This window comes from Phalacrocorax aristotelis, chromosome 1 (assembly GCF_949628215.1).
Source record: "Phalacrocorax aristotelis chromosome 1, bGulAri2.1, whole genome shotgun sequence".
NCBI classification, from domain to species: Eukaryota; Metazoa; Chordata; class Aves; order Suliformes; family Phalacrocoracidae; genus Phalacrocorax; species Phalacrocorax aristotelis.
In genome coordinates this window covers 84,375,700-84,398,312 of record NC_134276.1, presented here as the reverse complement: position 1 = coordinate 84,398,312, position 22,613 = coordinate 84,375,700, and the positions used below count along the sequence as shown (strand labels likewise).

The following is a 22,613-nucleotide window of genomic DNA, read 5'->3' as shown; positions in this document are numbered from 1 at the left end:
CTTGGCAGATGGAGGGGTGGTTTTGCACAGCGTACAGCATCCAGGGAGGCACCCAGCAAAGTTTCCTGCAAACAACTTGCTCAGGAGTGCTGCAGATCCGTGCGCGCTTGTACCTCTGCGGGTTTTCTTTGCTAATCCCCTGCAGGCAGCGTTTGCTCAACTAGTTGAACTGGCTCTTTCTGTCTTGTTTTTTTGGCAAACTAAGAATTTCCTTCCTGATAAAAACGGACGGCAGGCGTCCCGATTGGGTGCTGTGTTGGAGAGGATGTGACATCAGGCACATCTCTCGCTTCGCCAGATCACTGGCTGCCTCTCAGGGCAGCCAGGGAGCTGTTTTGTTAAATCCCAACCCAGGTGCTCGAGTTTCTGCACAAAGTGCTGCCGGCACCACGTCCCAGTCTGCTGCAAGGTCTGTTCCACTCGTGCGCGCAGAGTCTGCTTAATAAATTACTCCTACCACCAGGGGCTTGCCGGGGACGATGGAATTTGAACTCTCAAGACTGACCGCGAAGTGAAAAAACAGAAATTGGACAGACGGGACCGAGATGGATGATGAGGGAACAAATCAAAATGCCAGCAAATCGCAAGGAGCCGGAGGCCAGGCATCTGCAATGTCTCTGTCAAACCCACTGATGAGGGGTAAGTAATGCTCCTGCCTCACCGCAAGCCTTTGCCTCTGCCAGCAGCAGCAAAGGGCAGGGTCAGGCTACGGTGGTGTGCTCATGCAGATGTCCTGATTCCAGTGCAAGTCCACAGTCAGTGCCACACAATGTCCCCATGACCTTGCACTTAAGAAGGGATTTTAATAAGCTATTCCTATTTGATACTGAATTTTTGGTTGTTTTTTGGTGCATCACAGAAAAGAGTGTCTGATTCTTTATTGCAGTTTGTAGAAGCAGAAACAAATGCAGCACTTGAATCACAGCATGCTGAAAAATAAGTTGCAATGTGGCATGTTTGACTTAGATTACTGCCAGCTGGAAGCTCAGCACTGGCTCAGTTCCTCTTTTTCTTTCTTTTCCTTCCCTTTCTCCTTCCTTCCTTCCTTCCTTCTTTTTCTTTTTCTTTTTCTTTTTCTTTTTCTTTTTCTTTTTCTTTTTCTTTTTCTTTTTCTTTTTCTTTTTCTTTTTCTTTTTCTTTTTCTTTTTCTTCTTTTTCTTTTTTTTTCTTTTTCTTTTTCTTCTTTCTTTTTCTTTTTCTTTTTCTTTTTCTTTTTCTTCTTTTTCTTTTTTCTTTTTCTTCTTTTTCTTTTTCTTTTTCTTTTTTCTTTTTTCTTTTTCTTTTTCTTTTTCTTTTTTCTTTTTCTTTTTCTTTTTCTTTTTCTTTTTCTTTTTCTTTTGCTTTTTCTTTTTCTTTTTCTTTTTCTTTTTCTTTTTCTTTTTCTTTTTCTTTTTCTTTTTCTTTTTCTTTTTCTTTTTCTTTTTCTTTTTCTTTTTCTTTTCCCTTTTTCTTTTTCTTTTTCCTTTTTCTTTTTCTTTTTCTTTTTCTTTTTCTTTTTCTTTTTCTTTTTCTTTTTCTTTTTCTTTTCTCTTTTTCTTTTTTCTTTTTTCTTTTTTCTTTGTCTTTTTCCTTTTTCTTTTCCTTTTCATTTTCCTTTTTCTTTTCCTTTTCCTTTTTTTCTTTCAGATGAGCAGACCCAAGTGTTGTTGCCCAGTCTGAGCCAACAGTCCTGTCAGGTTCTTCAGTGGCCAGGGCATTGTGGTCAGTTGTGACCAATTGTGTGGTCACTGGTGAACAGTTACTCAGACAAATGGCTTCACACTGTTCATTGCTCTGTTGTCTGGCCCAGAGCCATTGAAAATATGACATGGTGACAAAAGACAAGTAATTTTACTTCACATAACAGTTTAGCTAGATGTGTTCCCTGTAGCTTTGTTTTCTGAGAAGCCACTCCTTCAGCTCATGGTGAGTGCAGAGGGAATGATGTAAATTAAGATAATGTGACTTTACAATGTCCTCTGTCCTTCCCTGGGCTGTTCGGGACACTTCCATTCATACTAAATAAGAAAATAAGACCCTAAAACTAGATGATCAGTGTATCTGCTGTGCTGTCTGCCTCTCCTCATGCATGTTATGTATATGCATACTGAGGCTGGACTGGCAGGGAAGGGATGACAATGTTATTAGCAGTATGAACCAAACCAGGTCCACAACGGAGATAAGCTCCAGCAAAATGGAGGCTGGAAGGCGGGGAGCCCACACGCTGCACTGCTGCACACAGATTATTTGGTCCTTTGAAAATCAGAGTTCAGTCTGTTTCTCTTGTGTCTGCTTGCTCCTTGGCAGAGTCAATAAGCTTTGCTAGCAACATACAGCCAGCATACAGGAATGTATTTGGCTCTGGCTACATATGTCACAAACCTTAGGGGAAAGTCTTAGAATGTGAAAAATGCCATTTGTAATACTGTTATATATAATGTCATAAGCATATGTGTATGCAAGAGCATACCTTTGCCAAAAGGATTTCAAAGCCCATTGTGAGCTGCACCATGTGTGACCACTGCAGAGGGAAACCAGCCTGGGGACAGGCCCTGAGCGTGCAACACCCTCCACGTAGTCAGAGGCTGGAAAAAGGTACCTTCAGCATTCACCACGAAAAATAGTCATCTTCTAGAAAGGTCCTGTGAATGCTCTATTGTCCACAGGGAACAGCCAGGGTTTGCATGTTTGTGTGGTTCTTGCTATAAAGCTTCCTCTCTATACACCTTGCCAGCGTTCACATGCCCAAGTGGTGGCAGCCCAATCAAATATGACCAGAGGTTTAACGTAACATCTGGGCTGGCTGGGATTCTCAGTGGTGAAAGGGGAGCTAGGTGATCCGATGCCTCTGAAAGCCAGTGGGTTTTTGGATGTCTGGATGCTGAAGGTCCTGAGACTTGATTCAGCTTGCCTATGGACTACAGTGTAGGCAAATTTCAAATTTGGATAAACAGTCTCGTTCTTCTGTGAGAGAGCAGTTGTACATATTTTTGGCAATCAGAAATCCTTGTTACTGTGGTGTTACATGCAGTGAACACAGCTGTGACACGCATGTACGCCCGCATTTCTCCTTCATGGGCAGCTCTGATAGACAAATGGTTTTGAGAACTTTCCTGAAAGACACTATTTCAGGATTTTAAAAGTCCATGGCCAGTTAGCACTGGTATTTGCTTAGGCTTTGATCAAAAGCCTGTGTATGGTATAAATACTGATCATTTATATTACCGATGGCATGCCTCCTGTGCTGTGCCAAAGGAGGGAGTGAGACCACAGCATCCGCTGCTGCCTCCCTCTTTCTCCAGGTGAGAAACAGGACCTCCAGCCTGGAGCAGCAGAAAATGGAAACTTTGTCATTTGCTGGAGGGTGATGCCTAGGTGCAGGAGCTGGGGAAATTTGCCTTGCCCTGCAAGGAGGCTGTCTCCCCAGTGTTGCTTCAGGGTGGAGGTGTTTGCGGCAGAGGGAGCTGGGGCAGGAGAGATGGCAGCCTGGAGCCACGCTGTTCATGGTGGAAGATTTGGAAGTGTGTCGTGGCAAGGAGTCATTGGACAGGACTTTAAACCCCCTCTGCCCAATGTATCCAAGGCTAATGTGAAGCTACTGTAGGCCTTCACTTCCATTTAGAATAAAAGCCTTGTTTCCTCTCAGTACAGAATTCCCAGCTGGATTATGATGCATTGACACATACCCCTTTTTATTTTCCAATCACATTTTGACACTCTGTGGTCAATCTTTTAATCAGTTATTTAGACTTGGCAAAATTGTAAGCTAATGACCAGCCCTTAGATGACTATGGTCTGGTCTGGCTCTTTTTTAGAGTCTCAGTAGAAACCTGTGTTTTCTCAAGCGAGCACTGAAAGGATAAATTATGCACATGGATGTGATGGCATGACCATTCACCTCCCTCTCTGTCACCGGATTGCTCACGTGTTGATATAACAACTTCATAGTTTGCACAAAACCCTGCCTGTATTTGTGTGGCCAAAAAAATCATGCTGCAGCTCACAAAACTTGTTCCTCATTTGAGATTTTTAGAATTGCTTTAAACATGCTTCCCTTGTAACTCATGCAGATTAGGCAATGGCGTTGGTTTCTAAATGGGGAAATCAAAAGCTTTTTACAGAGCCTGGATACACAAACAATAGTAACACAGGCACGAGCAGTAAGAAAAATGGCATGGTCAGATAAGCACCATTTGACACACATAGATTTTAAAGCAAAGCTATTTTAGTCAATTAATAATAGAATCATAGAATCATAGAATTATTAAGGTTGGAAAAGACCTCTAGGATCATCAAGTCCAAACACCAACCCAACACCACCATGCATCCTAAACCATGCCCTGAAGTGCCACGTCTACATGTTTTTTAAATATCTCCAGGGATGGTGACTCCACCACCTCTCTGGGAATTGCTCTCCAATGCCTGACCACTCTTTCAGTAAAGAAATTTCTCCTAACTTCCAATCTAAACTTCCCCTGGTGGTACTTGAGGCCATTTCCTCTTCTCCTATCATTTGTTACTTGGGAGAAGAGACCAACACCCACCTCACTACAGCCTCCTTTCAGAGAGCAGTAGAGAGCGATAAAGTCTCCCCTCGGCCTCCTCTTCTCCAGGCTAAACAAACGCAGCTCCCTCACCTGCTCCTCAGAAGACCTGCTCTCTAGACCCTTCACCAGCTTCATTGCCCTTCTCTGGACACGCTCCAGCACCTCAATGTCCTTCTTTCAGTGAGGGGCCCAAAACTGAACACAGTATTCAAGGTGCGGCCTCACCAGTGCCGAGTACAGAGGGAAAGTCACTTCCCTACTCCTGCTGGCCGCACTATTCCTGATACAAGCCAGGATGCTGTTGGCCGCCTTGGCCACCTGGGCACACTGCTGGCTCCTGTTCAGCCAGCTGTCAACCAGCACCCCCAGGTCCTTTTCCTCCAGGCAGCTCTCCAGCCACTCCTCCCCAAGCCTGTAGCGTTGCATGGGGTTGTTGTGACCCAAGTGCCAGACCCAGCACTTGGCCTTGTTGAATCTCGTACCGTTGGCTCCAGCCCAATGATCCAGCCTGTCCAGGTCCCTCTGTAGGGCCTTCCTGACCTCCAGCAGATCAACACTTCCACCCAGCTTGGTGTCATCTGCAGCCTTACCGAGGGTGCACTCAATCCCCTCATCCAGATCATCAATGAAGATATTGAACAGGACTGGCCCCAACACTGAGCCGTGGGGAACACCACTCATGACCAACTGCCAACCAGATTTTACTCCATTCGCTACTACTCTCTGGGCTTGGCCATCCAGCCAGTTTTTAACGCAGCACAGAGTGCACTTGTCCAAGCCGTGAGCAGCCAGCTTCTCCAGGAGAATGCTGTGGGAGACAGGGTCAAAGGCATTACTAAAGTCCAAGTAGACAACATCCACAGCCTTCCCCTTATCCACTAAGCAGGTCACCTTATCATAGAAGGAGACCAGGTTAGTGAGGCAGGACCTCCCTTTCATAAACCCATGCTGGCTGAGCCCGATCCCCTGGTTGTCCCACATGTGCTGCATAATGGCATTCAAGATGATCTGCTCCATGACCTTCCCCGGCACCAAGGTCAGGCTGACAGGCCTGCAGTTCCCCGGATCCTCTTTCTGACCCTTCTTGTAGAGGGGCATCACATTAGCTAGTTTCCAGTCATCTGGGACCTCCCCGGTTGACCACGACCTCTGATAAATGATGGAGAGTGGCTTGGCGAGCTCCTCTGCCACCTCCCTCAGTATCCTCGGGTGGATCCCATCCAGCCCTATGGACTTGTGAACATTCAGGTGAAGGCGCAGGTCGGTGACGGCCACCTCTTCGAACAACTTGGACTTCATTCTGCATACTATCTCCATCTCCGAGCACAGGGGCCCGACAACCCCGAGGATGACCAGTCTGACTATTAAAGACTGAGGCAAAGCAAGCATTAAGTACCTCAGCCTTCTCCTCATCTTTCCTGGCAAGGTTACCTTCTGCATCCAACAAAGGAGGGAGAGTCTTCCTGGCCCTCCTTTTGCCACTGATGTATTTATAAAACCATTTTTTTGTTATCTTTAACAGTGGCAGTCAGTTTAAGTTCCAGCTGGGCCTTTGCCTTTCTAATCTTTTGCCTGCACAACCTCACAACATCCTTGTAGTCCTCCTGAGTCACCTGCCCCTTCTTCCAAAGGCGGTAAGCTCTCCTTTTCTTCTTGAGTTCCAGCCAAAGCTCCCTATTCAGCCAAGCTGATCTTCTCCCCAGCCTGCTCGACTTACGGCACACGGGGATGGCCTGCTCCTGCGCCTTTGAGATTTCCTTCTTGAATAACATCCAGCCTTCCTGGACTCCTTTGCCCTTCAGGACTGCCTCCCAAGGGACTCTGTTAACCAGACTCCTTAACAATCCAAAGTCTGCCCTTCTGAAGTTCAGGGTAGCGGTTTTGCTGACCCCCTTCCTTACTTCTCCAAGAATCAAGAACTCTACCATGTCATGGTTGCTGCGCCCAAGATGGCCTCCAACCACCACATCACCCACCAGGCCTTCTCTGTTCGTAAACAGCAGGTCCAGTAGGGCACCTCCCCTGCTTGGCTCGCTCACTAGCTGTGTCAGGAAGTTATCTCCCACACGCCCCAGGAACCTCTGAGACTGCTTTCTCTCTGCTGTGTTGTATTTCCAGCAGATATCTGGTAAGTTGAAGTCTCCCACGAGAACAAGGGCTAGAGATTGTGAGACTTCAGCCAACTGCTTGTAGAGTACTTCAACTGTCTCCTCATCCTAATTTATATTAAAATAAGGAACAAACACTACAACCAGAGAATTGAAACATAAAAGTCATTAGCAGTAAGTATTTCCTCAGACCTTTTTGTTACTGTATGTTACTCACTGTAATTGAGGAAAGGTACATGTCTTGTAAAATGCATCAAATAACACTTGTGTCTGGCAAAAAGATCTTTCAAAAAAGCACTCTACATGACTTGACAGGTTTGGCACCAGCTTTAACCCTAAGGATTCCCTCCCATACCTCCTTGATCTAGCCGGAGCTATGCTGACTCATTTCCAGTAATGATTTTTGGCACCTGGTATCTTTCTGAACGTTAAGCTTTATATACCAAGATTACTTGGGAACACTAGTTAAAATTTAGTTTCTGACATGGACCTTTTGTGCTTCCTCAGTTGTCTAGGAAGGTGACTTGAAGTCAATCTTTCACATAAGACCTTCTAAGAGCAAATAAGAACCTCTTTGCTTTATATGGGCACTTAAAGTATCAGGGTATTTATCATGGTAGTACGAACAGTTTCTTTATGACCTACTTCACTCCTCACAGGCTGGGCCTGTGTCCTCACTGCTGTGTGGCTTGTGTCCCACCCTGTCCCCTTGGCTGTCCCTACAAGCTGAGGCAGACCCTTCCTTTAAGATTCCCTCCATACATGCTGCATCTCACTTCATGGTTTCTAAAATGCAGAAATTAGCAATATTAGTAATAGCAATATAGCTGTTACTTAAAATGCACCCCTGCACAGGCTAACACCCAACATTGAAAACTGAGGAGCAAAATCAGCAGGTAACACAGTTTATCTCCTTGTACTTTGGTACCTTCTCTCGTTAGGTATTGTTGACTCTAGCCCAGCTCTGAGCAGGGGTAAATGACTGAGCAGCTTTACCCTCTTCAAAACTTAGTGCTTCTGAGCTAATTGGTAAAGTGTAATGAGCTTGTGAAAACAAAGACACTGGAAGTAATTCAGAGCAAGGGACAAGCTCAGTCAGAACAAGGTAATGTTCTGCAAATCCCTCTCTCATCTTCTGAAGGGAAGTTCAGCCAGCACCAACATGGGAGGGGTTAAAAACACACCCAGATTGAAGCGATCCTCTTGTCTCACTCCCTCCCAGCAGCTGCTCCAAGGAAAGCTTGGCAGCTCAAGTAATAAATTAGAAGAGAGGTTTGCTGGGGTCACACAGTTGAGGTAAAGTATGCTGATGAAACAGGATATGGAGTTGTTAACCTTCTTTCTGTCTTTCTCTTTATACAGACGTTGCTTCAGACTGGTCTCCTTTACACGATGCTTCTATCCATGGGCGTCTGCTTACTCTGAAGAAACTCATCAAACAGGTACCCCTCTGCTGGGTTTGTTCAGTTGTTGAATGCAGTCTGTGCTGTACCGTGAAACCTCCAGGGTGAGAAAATAGTGTTGACTAAAATGCAGTGAAATCTGCGTGTAACAGATTTTTTTTTCCCCTACAAGCGGTTCCTTGCCCAGCGCAAGCTCTGTGCACTAAGCTGATGAGGCATCGAAATATCCTGGGTCATACTTTAATTCCACTGCAGGTAATGGGACCCCAGTCACTGGGATCTCTGGGCAGCTAGGGGATTCCTTCTGCAGCTCCTGTGCCTGCAAGCATTCTCTGGTGCCCCAGGTGGGGGCAGCTCCAGACCCAGGCAAGGTTCCGGTTGAGCCTTCAATTCAGCCACCCACACGTCTGTTTCTGAAGGATATCTGAGGATTTCTGGGGCCCCTGCCCTCACTGCAGAAGGGCACAGCTAGGGAGAAGTGATTTCTGAACCTCACTGTTCTGTTTCATCTAAATTCTTGGATTTAACCTGTGGAGGAGCTGAGGGAAAGAGAAGGGTTATTGGGAAGTTGGAGCTCTTCCAGCTTAACCTTCTGGAGCACCAAGTTTGCTAGAAGCAAAAGAACCTGTAGAAGCAAACCAATGTTTCTGGCTTTCCTTCAGAGTATGACATGTTCTGACCAAAGACCAGAAAACACCTGAAAAGCATTTCAAGATTCAATCCAGTCAAACAACTGCAGACTCGGCAGGCAGGGGGTCAGAATTCTTGAGCGGTGATGTAAAAAGGCAGCAGTCACGACCCTGCCAAGAACTCTAGTAGCAATTTTTAATCTTTTTTTTTTTTCTTCCCAGCATTTGTTATTCATGATGTGCTAGAAATAAAACTATGCTGAGTTCCTAAAAGCATGTCTGTATTGTCCCACCAGACAGTCCACTGCCTACAGCTTTCTGCACCAATTAGCAGTGTATAGAAGGCATAACCTCTGGTACGCTGTGCCAGTATCTGCTCCAGCCAAAGCACCACAGCCTCTTTCTCTGCTTACCTACTGAGGTGAGCAACTCCAGGGAGCTGAGGAAGGTGTGATTACATAAAGCCTTAAAGGTCATCATAGAAAAGGTTGGGTGTTTTTGTTTGTTTGTATGGGCGTTGGTTGTAATGATATTTTCTATTAATTCATCAGGGGAGTGATGTGAATCTTGTTACAGCAGACCAGGTGTCCCCTCTCCATGAAGCCTGCCTAGGAGGTCATGCTGCTTGTGCCAGTGTCCTATTAAAACATGGTGCTCAGGTGAGTGCGTGATAGAAAGGTCATTGTCTCTAGTGTTAGTAAGTTGTATTGTCACTTTTTAATGAGAGGTGATGTACTATTTCATGACAGTGCATCACGGTGGTTTACACTTTGTACTTAGCTCAGCTTAAAGTGCATATGTTATAAAATGCACTTTTTGATAAGGCAATCCAAAAAGCAAAAATATAAACAACAGTTACAACTGTTCTTTAGATGAAAGTGCAGAGTTATCATTTACTGAAAGAATATGAAATTCCTCTTACAAAGGGTTTATAATCCTGCAACAATTAAGGGTGCATTTTATTTTCTGCACACACTAATCCCATTGGTGTCAGTATACAGAGTCTTAAGTAGAGGTGTAGGACTGTTAGGATCAACTGATGAGAAAATGGGAAGAAAACAGAAACAAAATGCAAGTACGATGGTGAAATGGGTGTGTCTCATGGCCTCTGCTTTTCAAGCTAATGTCAAAATGATAGTAAATATGAAAATTAAGTTGTTATAAACATATTACCTTCAGCTTAATTTTTTTTTTGAATGGGTGGCTGCACACTTTCAGCTAAAAATGGACCATTTCGGGACAAGGCAATGGGCAGGTGTGTTTCAACTGAAATAACTGAGGAACAGGCACACATTTAATTCAGTGACTTGGTAACCCCAGACCAGCACTGGCTAGTCATTCATTTGCAGGAGGAGTTGGAGGCAATTTTAAAAAAGAATTTTTAATGATCTTTTTATTAAAAACTTGTAATCCTCAGAAGCTGTAGGCATTTTTAGCAAGGAATTAAATAAAAAGTATTGAGAACCCTATTTTGTGTTGAGACACTGGATAGTTTTAACCTATTTTGAAATACTGAGAAGATGGACAAAAAGCCTGATTATGGTTTTTCTTCCCCCAGGTGAATGGAGTTACTGTCGACTGGCACACTCCGTTGTTCAGCGCTTGTGTCAGTGGCAGCGTGGCTTGCTTGAATTTATTGCTGCAGCACGGAGCTAGCCTACACCCGCCCTGTGACTTGGCATCCCCCATCCATGAAGCTGCTAAAAGAGGTAACCCCATGGGCATCAGCAACCCTTTCCATGTTACTAGCAACGTGCTGAAGTGGAAAAGAGAGATAAGGAAGATAATTTTCTTGATTTGGGTCATGTGAAATTCCTTCCTTGTTGGCCTTATCATGGCCGGTGCAGTGTCTCCCACCCCTGGTGCTCACCGAGGGCAGCTTGGCTGGGCGCTCAGGGCCTCTGAGCTCATGCGGTGACACCTGGAAGAGGTTGCGTTGTCCAAGCCGGTTGCCTACAATGTGGACATCTGATGGAGTCATCTGGCTATCTTCAAAAGCAGTGAAGAGAAACGCAGCATGATTTGGATCATCTTTGGTAGACCTCTGAAATGAGTCAGATAAAATGTGAGGGCTGTTCAGCTAACAGTGGCTTTGCAGCTCCTGTTTTCCAGGTTGGAAACACTGGAGTGAATGAAAGTATTACACCACCATCTCTTGACAAAACATTGAGTCTTTGCCAAATTACACCGCTGCAGCAGAGGATTTGCTAAAAAAAATGCCTGATCTCTGTGAGTTGACTTTTCCTTTATCCCTTTTAAGGTCATGTGCAATGTGTTGAATTCCTTGCATCCCATGGGGTGAATATAGATCACAACATCAAGCATCTGGGTACTCCGCTTTATGTAGCTTGTGAGAACCAGCAAGTGAACTGTGCCAAGAAGCTTCTTGAGTCAGGTAAAAAGAAAAATAAAGGATGGTGTACTTTTTTTTCCTGCAACATTGATCTTTGGATTCTCTTTGCATCAAAGATTTAGAGGAGGTCCTACTCTGGGACCTGGGGATGTTTCACTGTTAATTGCAGCCCTGGGTTACATGGGATAGCAGAGTAACCAGGGTCTTTTTGACTCAGGAACTCAGCTTTACAGCTCCCAACAAAATGATGGGTGACCCTGCATTTCACATGGCTAGTGGTGCCTGGAACAAACACTGTCCTTTCCAGTGTCTGCGTGTGTGATGCTGCAGTTATTTGAAGTAGGTAGAAAAAAATTTCCTTTTTTCTTTTCCTCCCTCTTTACACCCAAAAATGACTCAATAATTTTTACATAATATTTCTGCAAACCTATTTTAATTCCAACTGAGTTCATAAAAATTTTGAAACTTTTCCAACACAAGAAAAACATTCAACACTATATACTTTGCATCAAACAAACCTAGCTATAAGTCTAAGCACTGGCATAATTATACCAGACCATTTCTTGTTATCTGTAGTAGCGCATCTCTTCTAACCAAAGGAGTCATATAACCTAAGGTAGCCACATAGCTAGTACAAAAACAATGGACCAACAAAGCCACTTTGGAAAAGACAAGCAAACATCGTGTAGATCACCTTATGCACTATTTAGCACAGTGACCTCTTTTTGGAAGAATCAAATACAAATTAGTCTAAATATTAAAGGTTTGGCTAATATTTTCCATTTTCTGCCATTTTGTTTTTTTTTTTTTTCCTGCCTTCTTTACAGGAGAATGTGTACTATAAAAACATTAAAAATAGTTTTGAATTAGCTTTGCAGCTCAGCCTTCTTCAGGTGTTTTAGGAGCCGTTAGCCCAGGATAATGGATCGGGGAACACTCTCAGGGGTGTTTGCTTATATCCTCCTCTACCAAGGGCTTCTAGAACTTTTCCATCCTCACATTTTTTCTGCAGCAGATACTTTGGAAATCTGACCGGCTTAAGCCTCTGGTACAGAGCATATTGAAACCCTGCATGTATTTTAAAGGAATGGGGCACTGGGCTGGGGAGCAAAGGTGGGCCATAGGTGGAACTACAGCTTTTTCCTGATTCAGGATATCCATGGGCTGCTCTGGATGGACGAAGGACTTCCTTATGCACCGTTCCTCTAGAATCATTTTCTTAGTCACACTCCTCCTCAACCAGCGTGAATTGTGCATGTATGAACCGTAGTACCAAACCCCAGTGTAAGGAAATCCACCTCTGGGCAGATCCTACGGGATTTACAGATTGTTCAGAGAAATAGCAGCTGGTGCAGAAATTGGAAATAGGCTACTGTATAGTCATTATTTGTCATTATTCTTTGTCATCTCTTGCTGTTCAGGAGCAAATGTGAACAGCGGCGAGGGCTTGAACTCCCCTCTGCACGCAGCTGCGAGGAATTGCAATGTGGAGCTGGTGACGCTGCTGATCGACTTTGGAGCAGACATTTGGCTGAAGAACACTGAAGGCAAGAGGCCAATGGAGCTGGTTCCACCCAGCAGTCCTGTGGGCCGACTCTTCCTGCAGAAAGAAGGTGCCCCTTAGTACTTGTTTTATTTGTTCACTTGGGATTCGCTAGGGAAAAAACACACAAACTGCTGCAGAAGGCAGCTATTCCATGTTACAAGCGCTACAAAACTGAGGATAACTAAGTTTACCTCCATTCACTGACATATGGTCACTATGTCTTCTAGTGTCATAATATAGTGGCGCACTAATAGGGATAACAGGAACAACAATAACCCATCTTTCAGCCTCGAGGTTGTGAATCTACTGCATCGGGGAGCAACCGTATGGAGCTTGCGATATAATGCAGAGTAGAGTTTAGGCTGAAAAAACAAGCAAAATGCTCCTTAGAAATTAAAGGTAGCTTTTCCTGATTACCTGAAGCACTGAAATAAGTGGGAGTCTCTCAGTTCTCTTGTTTCTGAGATGGCAGTAAAACCAGGAGTGTTATGCGGAGCGTGCCAACAAATGCAGGCAGAAAATCACCTCTGATGGGAGTTGGGGTTAGCTGGTGAGTGCTAGGACTGGGATCTTTGGTTATATGGTACGCTTATGGTCAGGTACGTGCCAGATACTGGTCTCAGCATAAATGTAAAATTACAACCAGAAAATTTTTAATATATTTAATGCTGAAAAAAAAAGTATACTGAAACATTGATCTTTTAGTTTTTTGCCCTTTACTTTTATTGTTCAGCCAAGATCTTATGTAGATGCAAAACTACCTTTAAAATGAAAGACTTTGTATTGGGTTTTTTGTGGGGATTAAGGGAAATTGCACAAGAATGATATAATGAATATATATATGTATATACATTAATAAACTAGGCTGGTTTTAGAGACCGACATTATGTGCTGAATAATCCAGCAGTATCAAACTGTAAGCTTAAACCTTAGGAAGTACTTGTTTTGTAGCTGTAAATGAAATATTTCCAGATCTATTTTATTTTATTAGTTGCAAATACTTGAATTATGGAGATAAATCTTACTTACCAATTCTAAGGAAAATTATATAAGGTCTCCCGTGTCTAATCGTTGGTGTACTTGTGTTCTTCTTTAGATGTTCTCATTCAGTCAGACAACTATGCACATTACTAAATAATTTTCATTATTTTAAAGAAGTTGCTGATGGTGTGGTCCATGACTTTGTTATTCCAGTTACACGCCGATGTGATTTTGTCATGAAAAGATTTACACCAAGGTAAAACTGGAATAAGAAAGTGTTGAATCTGGCCCTACTTGAAATATTAACACAAAAATAATAGCGTGAAAACAACTGTGCTGTGCGTGTTGTGTATGAAGAATGGATATTTGGTTTCCCAGACTAATCTATGGTGAACAGAGCAGCGATCTTTTCGAGCTCCAGTCCCTGCTGAGTTAGACTCCTGACTCCCATGATACCACGTGTGTCCCGCCTATTTGAGATAGAAAACCCTGTCAGGCACACCCTGTGGAGCCGGCCCAGGAAGCACTGCTCAGGCTGAGCTGACAGCTTGGGCAGTAACAAACTTCAAATTCTGCAACTGCAATCAGAAATAGTAGATGCCTGAAGGGCCTTTTGCTGCTGAATAGTTTTATTCTGATGTTCTCCAGCGTGCCCTTCTCTGAGTAGGGTCATGCCTGGTAGGCAGCTGATGTCTAACTTCTTTGGCCAGCTGAACGATTGCAGCCTGGGAGAGCGGTGCATACATTAACCCCTCTGGTTTCACAGGGAGGTTGGGCAATGTGCTGCGGGGATCAGAGGCACCCACCAGCCCCGTGGCCCCTCAGCACCGGCACGGCTGAGCTGCTGCTCTGCTGCCCTGCTCCCACACATGGCTCCTCTCCCTCCACGCTGCAGATCCTGGGGGGCAGCAGCTCCACGCCCACAGCCAGGGCAGGCTGGAGGGGGAGCGTGTTTTTGCACCAGAGATGAACTGGTGAGTGTGCTGACCCAGTTGCCCCAGGACTAGCCCAGAGTAGGTGTAGTACATGCAGTGGCCTCCCTTCTCAGGACTTCACCATGCTGCTGGACCACTGCCTACCCTGTTTGTGCTGCAGTGAGAGTCCTATGTGTGGGTGGGAAAATTAGCTAATTATCCAAAAATACACTTTTTTTTTTTAAGAGTATGCTTTCACTTGCTAAATATTTTTCAGTGTAGTGACACTGCTTGTGTTTTGATAAGCCTTTAGATTTTGAGGGCTTTTTTTTTTTTTTTAAATGCAAGCTTTTTTAAATGACACGTTTACAGGCAGGGCATTTACCTGTGGGATCAGAGAGGCCAAACAAACATGCAGTGTAATACTGCAATAGCTAGTCTCACTTGCCCCAAATCAACCTGCTTCGTTGTCTGGTACCCAAGCACAGGGTAGATCATCTGCTGACTCCTAGCAGGAGGCTGCAGCCCTTTGCGCAGCCCTTTGCACAGCCCTTCAAATAGCGCAGTGGTTTCCAGCCTTGCAGGGCTGCTGGAAGTGTGGTAGCCTGCATGAGAGAAGACTCAAAAGCTGTTTAAATCTTCCATCTCATAACGTTTTTGCTCCAGCCCCCTGTTCCTTCCTGCTGCACTTCACTCCACCAGCACTAACACTTCAGCTCTCTGGTGACGGCTAACATCCACCCAGCAGGCAGGCACGGCAGGCAGCACCTCAGCTGTTCCCTTCCAGCTCACTTTCCTCCCTCTTGTTTCTACAGTGCTTCTTCTTATCTCTTCCCCACTCCCGGCACCCAACCCCCATGTCCACACCCGCTGCTGCCCCTACTTTGCCCTTCTTATCTGCCCACCCACAGCCTCCCCGTGACCCACTGCGCTTGTCACCCCTGCATGTTGCATGCCGGGGTGCAAATGACATGTTGGGGGGTTGAATGTTGAAAGGTGCCACAGTTAAAATCATCACGCAGCATCTACCTCTCTGTGAAAATGATAAGCCCCCCAAGTAAGCATATAATGTCATTATACTTAAATTAAAAAAAAAAAAAGCACGACAGGTTCTTCAGCAGGGCGTGTATTTATCAGCATGGGACTGGGTAATCCGGAAGATTTAAATAAAGGATTATATAGTATTTCTTTTGCTATGTGTTTGTCAGTATTATGAAATACATCTCAAGAAAGCAGTGGGCTGTAAACTTGGATCTCACTTGGGGGGGTCAGAGAGGGTGAAAGGACTTTGAAGGAAGCATAAATCATCTCTTCTTTTCAGACAACACAACCACACTCGTGTAGCTTAAAAGGGAAAGAGTGATGCTGCTAATGCTAATTGCAGCTGTGTAACGACAGAGGGTGACTAGACTTGAACTGAATCACAGGTGGGATGAAGTCCTTTGGTGGGCACAGGTCTGGCTTTTCACTGCTGAGTGTCATGGGATGGTCACACACCCCCCGTGCAAGGTGGGTTGCAGGTGTTGGGGGGAGTGGTAATGCACAGCTGCCCTTTCATCTTTACAGTTTTGGAGCAATAAAGCCACATGTGTAACCTCTCCCCTGGTTCTTTCTCCAGGGCCGCTGTCCTTGATGCAGTTGTGCCGCCTGTGCATCAGGAGGTGCTTTGGACACAAGCAGCATGAAAAAATAACTGAACTTCTCCTCCCAGATGAGCTGAAACATTTCCTTCTCCACGTTTAAGCCTTTCATGTTCAAAATAGTGCCTTTAATAACAGCCAGGTTCACTGAGGAAAGACTCTTCTCATTGGTAGTGTTGCCAAAGTTACTTTATGATAGTTGCTGGTCCCTAGTAACGTCCTGGGTCCAATAAGCCCAGGACTGACCAGCTCGCTCGGTCCTCACAGCCACCACCCCTGGCAAATCCATCATCTGGAAAGGAACAATTCTGCATGGTTGCATGGTGAAGCTTGAAAATGTGACTCAAGAGCCCCCTAGAAAGGGTAGAAAATGAGCACAGGATTTCAAAATAGATCTCTTGATTCTCTGTATCCTGGCTCATTTTCAGAGGGCCTGTGGTTGACAGCCCCTTACAAAGAAAACATGTATCCCAGCCCAGCACTAACAGCACTTCATGTATATATTAAGGATACTAAGGAAAACTCATTTTCTCTGTAAGCGGTGCTCATGTGCCTGTCATGTGTGAAGGCTCTACCCACACCACTGTATGGATAAGGAAAGGGACCCCAACTGAACCTAGCTGCAAAGCAAGAGAGGCCTTCTGGCAGATGTTACTTATTTTCTAAGTACATCATGCTGTGGATAGATGAACACCAACCAACAATCATCTGCATTTAGGCCAGCATCCGAAACACGTGTTTCTGCCATAACATCAAGTAGGTCACTGCTGATGGCAGCTCCCTACAGTGCAATTACAGTGGAGGGAAAGTTTTTAATTGGCCATTAAAATCACTTATTCCTGATGCTTTGAGACATAAGGGAGCCACGCTTCAGTACTACACATTTTCTCCTTGTAACATTATTTTTCAAGGACACAGGCTAACAGGCTATCAGTGGTAGACATTGAGTGCTCCCCCTTTCTGCCCTGAAAATTAGGTGATATTTCCTAAGCATTTCTCAGCATGCATCAGAAAAACAACAGCTTCTATCCCCTTTCCACACCCAAGAAAAGAGATCATCTTAAGACAGAGATAATTTTTTTTCTTGGAGAAGTGCTACCTCACTCATAGCATTTTCCATGGGAGTGGTAATAATAACACCTCTAATGTGGGGTCATAAAATAAACAATGAAAATACTGAAATTAAAGTCCATTCCAAATTAAAAAGACAATGGGCCATTTCTGTCTCCCACTTGGTGGTTGAGCTGCTGGCTCAGCATGTGTGTCTCTCAAACAACCATGACACGTGTGGTTCTTGTTCCACCGAGGCCAAAGAACAAATATTTCCTCCTGCTGAAGTTCAACACAGGGTGTTTTTCTTTCCCTCCCTGCTGCCATAAACCAAAGTGCGGTTATGACTGTTCTGTGCTCTCCCAGGTGCTCCCCTGGGAATATCGGCTGCCCAATACATGTGGCAGCGAGGATGCTGAAGCTCTGGCTCCTCTACCTGCCACCCTGTCCCCTCTCTAGCTCTGAACCATGGTGCAGCCACATCACCTGGGAGCAGCGGCACACCTGCTGCTTCCCCTGTGGGGCTACTGCCACACCACCCCTGCAATGGAGTGAAGACCAAGCACTTCAGTGCTTTTGGAGATCCTTTTCTTCCTGATTTCACTGTGAAAACTCCTGCAAGAGAGGACTTGGTGTGTGAAAACTGTGAAGGCGTCTTTAACACCAGCAATGAGCAATACCGAGTTCTCATCTCATAAGTGGAGAGACCAGCAGCCTCCAAATATACAAACTTATTTTGCTGTTTAGTAATGTGCCAGTGTGTGCGACGCAAGCCTTCCTTTCGCATATGTGAAGTTAAAGATGATGGATCAAATGCTACCTGGATGCTCATATTTGATGTAAATTACAACTCATACTTGGCTGGACAACGTGACTGCTGGCTATAGGTATCCAGTATGATGGTTTGATATTTTTGTGCTAACCAAACACAGCAAGAGAAGTTCTGTTGGTTTTGTGGGACATTAACAGTGCCCTAATGGGACAAAACAACAAACACAGTTACAGCCATAACTCTCCTTGTGATAGAGACACCTAGAAATCTTCACTGATCCGACTCAATCCATCACGCATAATTTGAGCCATGTAAAAATTCACTGGCTGGTTTTAGATGGCCTTCTATATTTTTTCCCTCCCTCTGGGGAAGCAAAATAGACAGCTGTTTTTATACATGGAACAGAAAGAGGTGTCTTGGATAGGTGGATCCTTCTAAAATCAGTATCTTCATTAAGCTGAATCTGCATTCAACAGGCAGGGAACAGACAACTAACGTAGTGCTTAACTTTTGAAGATTAAAGTATGAAGAACCCCAGCTTTGGTGACACATCTGAACGCTAAGATCCAGCTTATTATTGTAGATGATGAACCGTTTTTTCACCTACCAGTTTTATTATTTACGTTTAAGTATCTTGTTTTGTAACTTCAGCCGATGGGTTTATAGGAGTAATGCTAATACCAGCACAAAATTGCTCAGAGAACGTGGTGAGAGTGCTGTTTCTAGATTGCTTTCCTTCTGGAAATTTCATAGTGTGACTCTGTTTACCTGAATCCCTCTGATCAAATGTAATTAGGATTAATTCTGAATGCTCAGCTTGTATCATCTCAGTATGTTTGTTAATTTATTTTAATATAAATTTTGATCAACACTGGTGAATTGCAGCTTTATGCATCAACACTTATCCAGTTATAAACTGTAAAAGTTGTGCAAGATGCAAACTGAATAAGCTCCTTATATGTGAAGTTTGGACATTTTTCTATATTTGAAACCATTCTAATGTAATGCAGGGCTTGAAAGATTGTCAGGAATATATTTCAGCAGATTCTTTGCTATTATTTTTTTAGCAGTTTAATGGTAGGCAAGCCACAACTGTATAGGACATTTGCTCAAAAATAAATGTTTAAAATATATTTTTTTAAAAATTTCTCATTAATTTTTTAGATGATAGCACCAATTTTGCAGATTGTCTGATACTGCGGAGTTTTGGACTGAACTGTAATTGTTTGCAATCCTGCCTACAGTCTGGTAGTGTACAGAATAATTTCTTCAAATAGACCTATAGTAAAGGTAAGACTAAGATGCAAACAGTGTGAAAGTCTTGCCTTTTGCTGGTGTTTTAAGGTAGAGTTGGACTCCTGCAGTTATTTTTCTGCTCACTGAGGGTTAGTGAGAAGGAGCCTGAGATTTCACAAAGTAGGATAAGATATAAATTAAGACGGTGATCGTCTTTAGTTTGGGGTCTTTTTTGGTGTGGGGTTTTTTTGTGTTTGTTTGTTTGGAGTTTTTATTTTAATTGATTTGAGTCAGTTTGTTTCTTCTGTTGCCTCAGCAAGAGGCACGTGCAATGACCTGGGTGCCTTTGCATGTGCCTACACAACAGGAACTCTTTACTGGGAGTGAGCATGTGGAGATCGTTGTATGATCAGAAGTGCAATGGGTGTCCACCAGCATCCAGTGTATACACTGCAGGGCTGGGGTCATTTGGGAGGGCAGTAATTCCCTCTCTGTTAGATGCATCTCTGAGTTTTCCTGCCCACAGAGACAAGCTGAAAGAGAGAGGACAACACCAGCAAATTGCTTTACAGGATGTTGTTTCTGTTAGATATGAAGCTGCTTATGAAAGCTGTGGAACTAAACAACCCACACCTCAACAGAAGAAGACAACTGATTTCACAGAATCACAGAATCACAGAATGGTAGGGGTTGGAAGGGACCTCTGGAGATCATCTTGTCCAACCCCCCTGCTTGAGCAGGCACACCCAGAGCAGGGGGCACAGGAACGCGTCTAGGCGGGTTTTGAATGTCTCCAGGGAAGGAGACTCCACACCCTCCCTGGGCAGCCTGTGCCACTGCTCTGGCACCCTCACAGGAAAGGAGTTTTTCCTCATATTGAGGTGGAACTTCCTGTGTTCCATCTTGTGCCCATTGCCCCATGTCTATTTAAGCATGAAAATTCTCTTTTGGTTTATGGAAAGGTGTCTGATGCAACAAACCACAGCAAAGTTGTTTTGGCTCTTCAGCAGTTACCAGGCGGAATTAGCCACATCCCAGGACTCAGTTCTTCATTCTGCAGTCATGTGCAAAGGTCCATAGCTGCCCTGCCCATTTCTCACCATTTCGTTTTTTCCTTTTAACTGGAAACTACAGACATCCTAATCTAGTAAAGGTAATATACAGCTTTGGAGCCTATGTAGAGAATGTCCTCTTGCCTTTCCACTGACAGGAATTCATTGAAAGATGACTAAGAAGAAAATAAATTTTACTTCATTAGCTTAGCAAAATGAGACAGACCAGCTGCAAAATAGAAGATTAGTGGTGCTAGGAGAGAGAAAAGAGAGTGCTTGAATCTCTAAATTGGGATATACTCAATTCCCCTCAGACTCATGTTTTTGAGAGCCGCAGGTCCAGGACCTGATGCTCCTGAAGCCACTTTTTCTTGCTTTATACATGCACTCTGTCTGTCAAAACGGAGATTGCCTTGCCCTGCAGTCCCAGCCAGAACCCTGCTGGCTTTGAATAAAAATTCCCAGGAGTTATTTCTCTGCATATCGAGTGATAATTTGTCATTCCTTGATATGTTGCTGAGCTCACTGCTCCAAGGGATACTCACTTCCATGCACACAGGCAACATTTGGTGCAAAAGTGTTCACTAGCATGCCCTGGAGAGTCCACTTTTCTTTAAAATGACAGCAGTGAACTATTGCCACAAAGACAAATGTTTCAAATTCTTATATCCCCATTCAACATGGTAACCCTTATTCCAGTTCTACCTAAGTGCCTGGGTAGCACACCTGGACAATACCTGGGTCATGTCACCATGCAACAAGGTCTTGTTTCTTTTCTATGCCAGGTGAAGCCTTTACTTTCTGAACTACTGCCCTTCGCATTTTGAAAGGGCTTGAAACTCATTAATAATCACCGATTCAAAGACACGGGACTTGATTCATGGCTTTAGCACCTGTGAAGTAAAATTGAGTTTATAATCTGTCAGTTGTCTCACTTCACAAATTAAACTGTGGAGCCTCTGTCGAGTCTGGGCCTTTTGAAATCCCTAGAGCTTTCCTTTCTGTGGTCTGAAAAATACAGCAGTAGCCGTGGAAGCAGCTCTTTGTCTCGTGAAAGCACACTGACTCTGAGTCCTGAAGGCTCATACAGACCCTGGAAAGATGTTATGACTACAGCAAGTATGAGGTTGTCTCATTGAAACTTCACTTTTTATTAACTTATTTTGGGGAACGGGAACCGTGTTGGTTTTGTCTTTGATTAAATAATTGTCCCAAAAGAGGAACTGTTGATATTGTGAGTTTCTACGTGGAGCAAAGCTTCCAGCGCTTTGCTCTCCCCAGTCCTCCCCAAAGGTGCGTCTCCCCTGTACATGACCGCTTTTGCACTCTTCTAATGAGCACGAGGGCTGAGGCTGACAAAATTTTGTCCCTTCCAACTATTCATATACAATTTTTCATATAAGGTAGGAGGTGGCACCTTCTCCTTCCCAAGTCTCTTCAGTGAGAACTATAGACCCCACCCCCCCCAAATAACTGTACTCATATTCATGGGTTCACGATAGGCAACAAAAGTATTTCTGCTCCTCAGCTAATCAGACCTCAGTGAGTGCAAGGTGCGAGCATATCCCAACTTCCTTGGAGTTAAGTCTATTAATTTGTTCCATAGAAAAAGTGAAGCACTTCTCAGGCCCTGGGAGCTTACTCCTCTTCTCACCGATCACTGGAGGGGGATGACTTTGCTTACAGCTCCCAGTCTTTTTAGCCAGGCAGACACCCTACCCAAAACCTCTTCTTCATAGAGCAAAGGTTATGAGGTAGCTTCTTCTCTCTTTAATGCCATAATAACTTTTGTTATTTCTGAGGATAGAAGATGATAAAAAAATCCAGCCCCAAACAATTCAACCCAAATAATTTTTCTTGCAGGAACAGAGCAAAACATATGAAAAATATTACCCGCCAATTCATCTGTTGGGACATATTCTTTAGAGGTGATGGAAACAAATTCAAATCCCCTCCTTGAATGAAATAGATTCAATCTCTATCTTTGCTTTCCCTGGTGCTTTGGAGATAGATCCTCCTCATTTTTGGTGAATCTAAACCTCTCTCTCACCCAATTTATCGAGCAAGACTGTCTGACTTGAATTCACTAACAGTTTCTCACTGACAGTGCCTTGGTACATAAGAGCGTAAGACTGGAAGTTTGGATTAGGGCATCCCTGGGGAAGGGACTGGGAGCCCCAGGGGGTGGCAATGGGGTCCTGGGCCATGGGCAGGGTCTGGGGGAGCCCCAGGGCACTGGCATGGGAGTAAGGGCTGGCGGTGCGCTCAGGGCTTGGGTGTCTGTGTAGCCATGCAAATTCTCAGCAACCATGGCATCTTATAAAGAGATCCATAGTTCCACCACATACTTTGTGTATGTCTAATTCCCCCCGTTAGTTCTGCAAGAGTTTCCAGCTAATTTTA

The 22,613-nt window shown here is 44.2% G+C and overlaps 1 protein-coding gene across 2 annotated transcripts; it reads left to right on the top strand.

Moving 5' to 3' along the window:
• Positions 1-251: 251 nt before the first annotated feature.
• Positions 252-19,055, top strand: ASB9 (ankyrin repeat and SOCS box containing 9). 2 transcript variants are annotated; one of them, XM_075095953.1, is made up of 7 exons: positions 252-639; positions 7,997-8,076; positions 9,218-9,325; positions 10,225-10,375; positions 10,927-11,061; positions 12,441-12,632; positions 16,079-19,055. In XM_075095953.1, the coding sequence occupies exons 1-7, from the start codon at positions 546-548 to the stop codon at positions 16,201-16,203; spliced, it is 885 nt and encodes a 294-aa protein (XP_074952054.1). In that variant the 5' UTR covers positions 252-545; the 3' UTR covers positions 16,204-19,055. The 2 variants fall into 2 exon arrangements, with proteins under 2 accessions (XP_074952054.1, XP_074952062.1); XM_075095961.1 differs by lacking the exon at positions 252-639 and adding an exon at positions 7,782-7,887.
• The last annotated feature ends 3,558 nt before the right edge of the window (positions 19,056-22,613 follow it).

Coding starts and splice junctions, on each gene's coding strand:
- ASB9 (XM_075095953.1), top strand. CDS start 546: ATGGATGATGAGGGAACAAATCAAAATGCCAGCAAATCGCAAGGAGCC. Junction 9,326..10,224: donor TATTAAAACATGGTGCTCAG/GTGAGTGCGTGA, acceptor TTCTTCCCCCAG/GTGAATGGAGTTACTGTCGA. Junction 10,376..10,926: donor CCATGAAGCTGCTAAAAGAG/GTAACCCCATGG, acceptor ATCCCTTTTAAG/GTCATGTGCAATGTGTTGAA.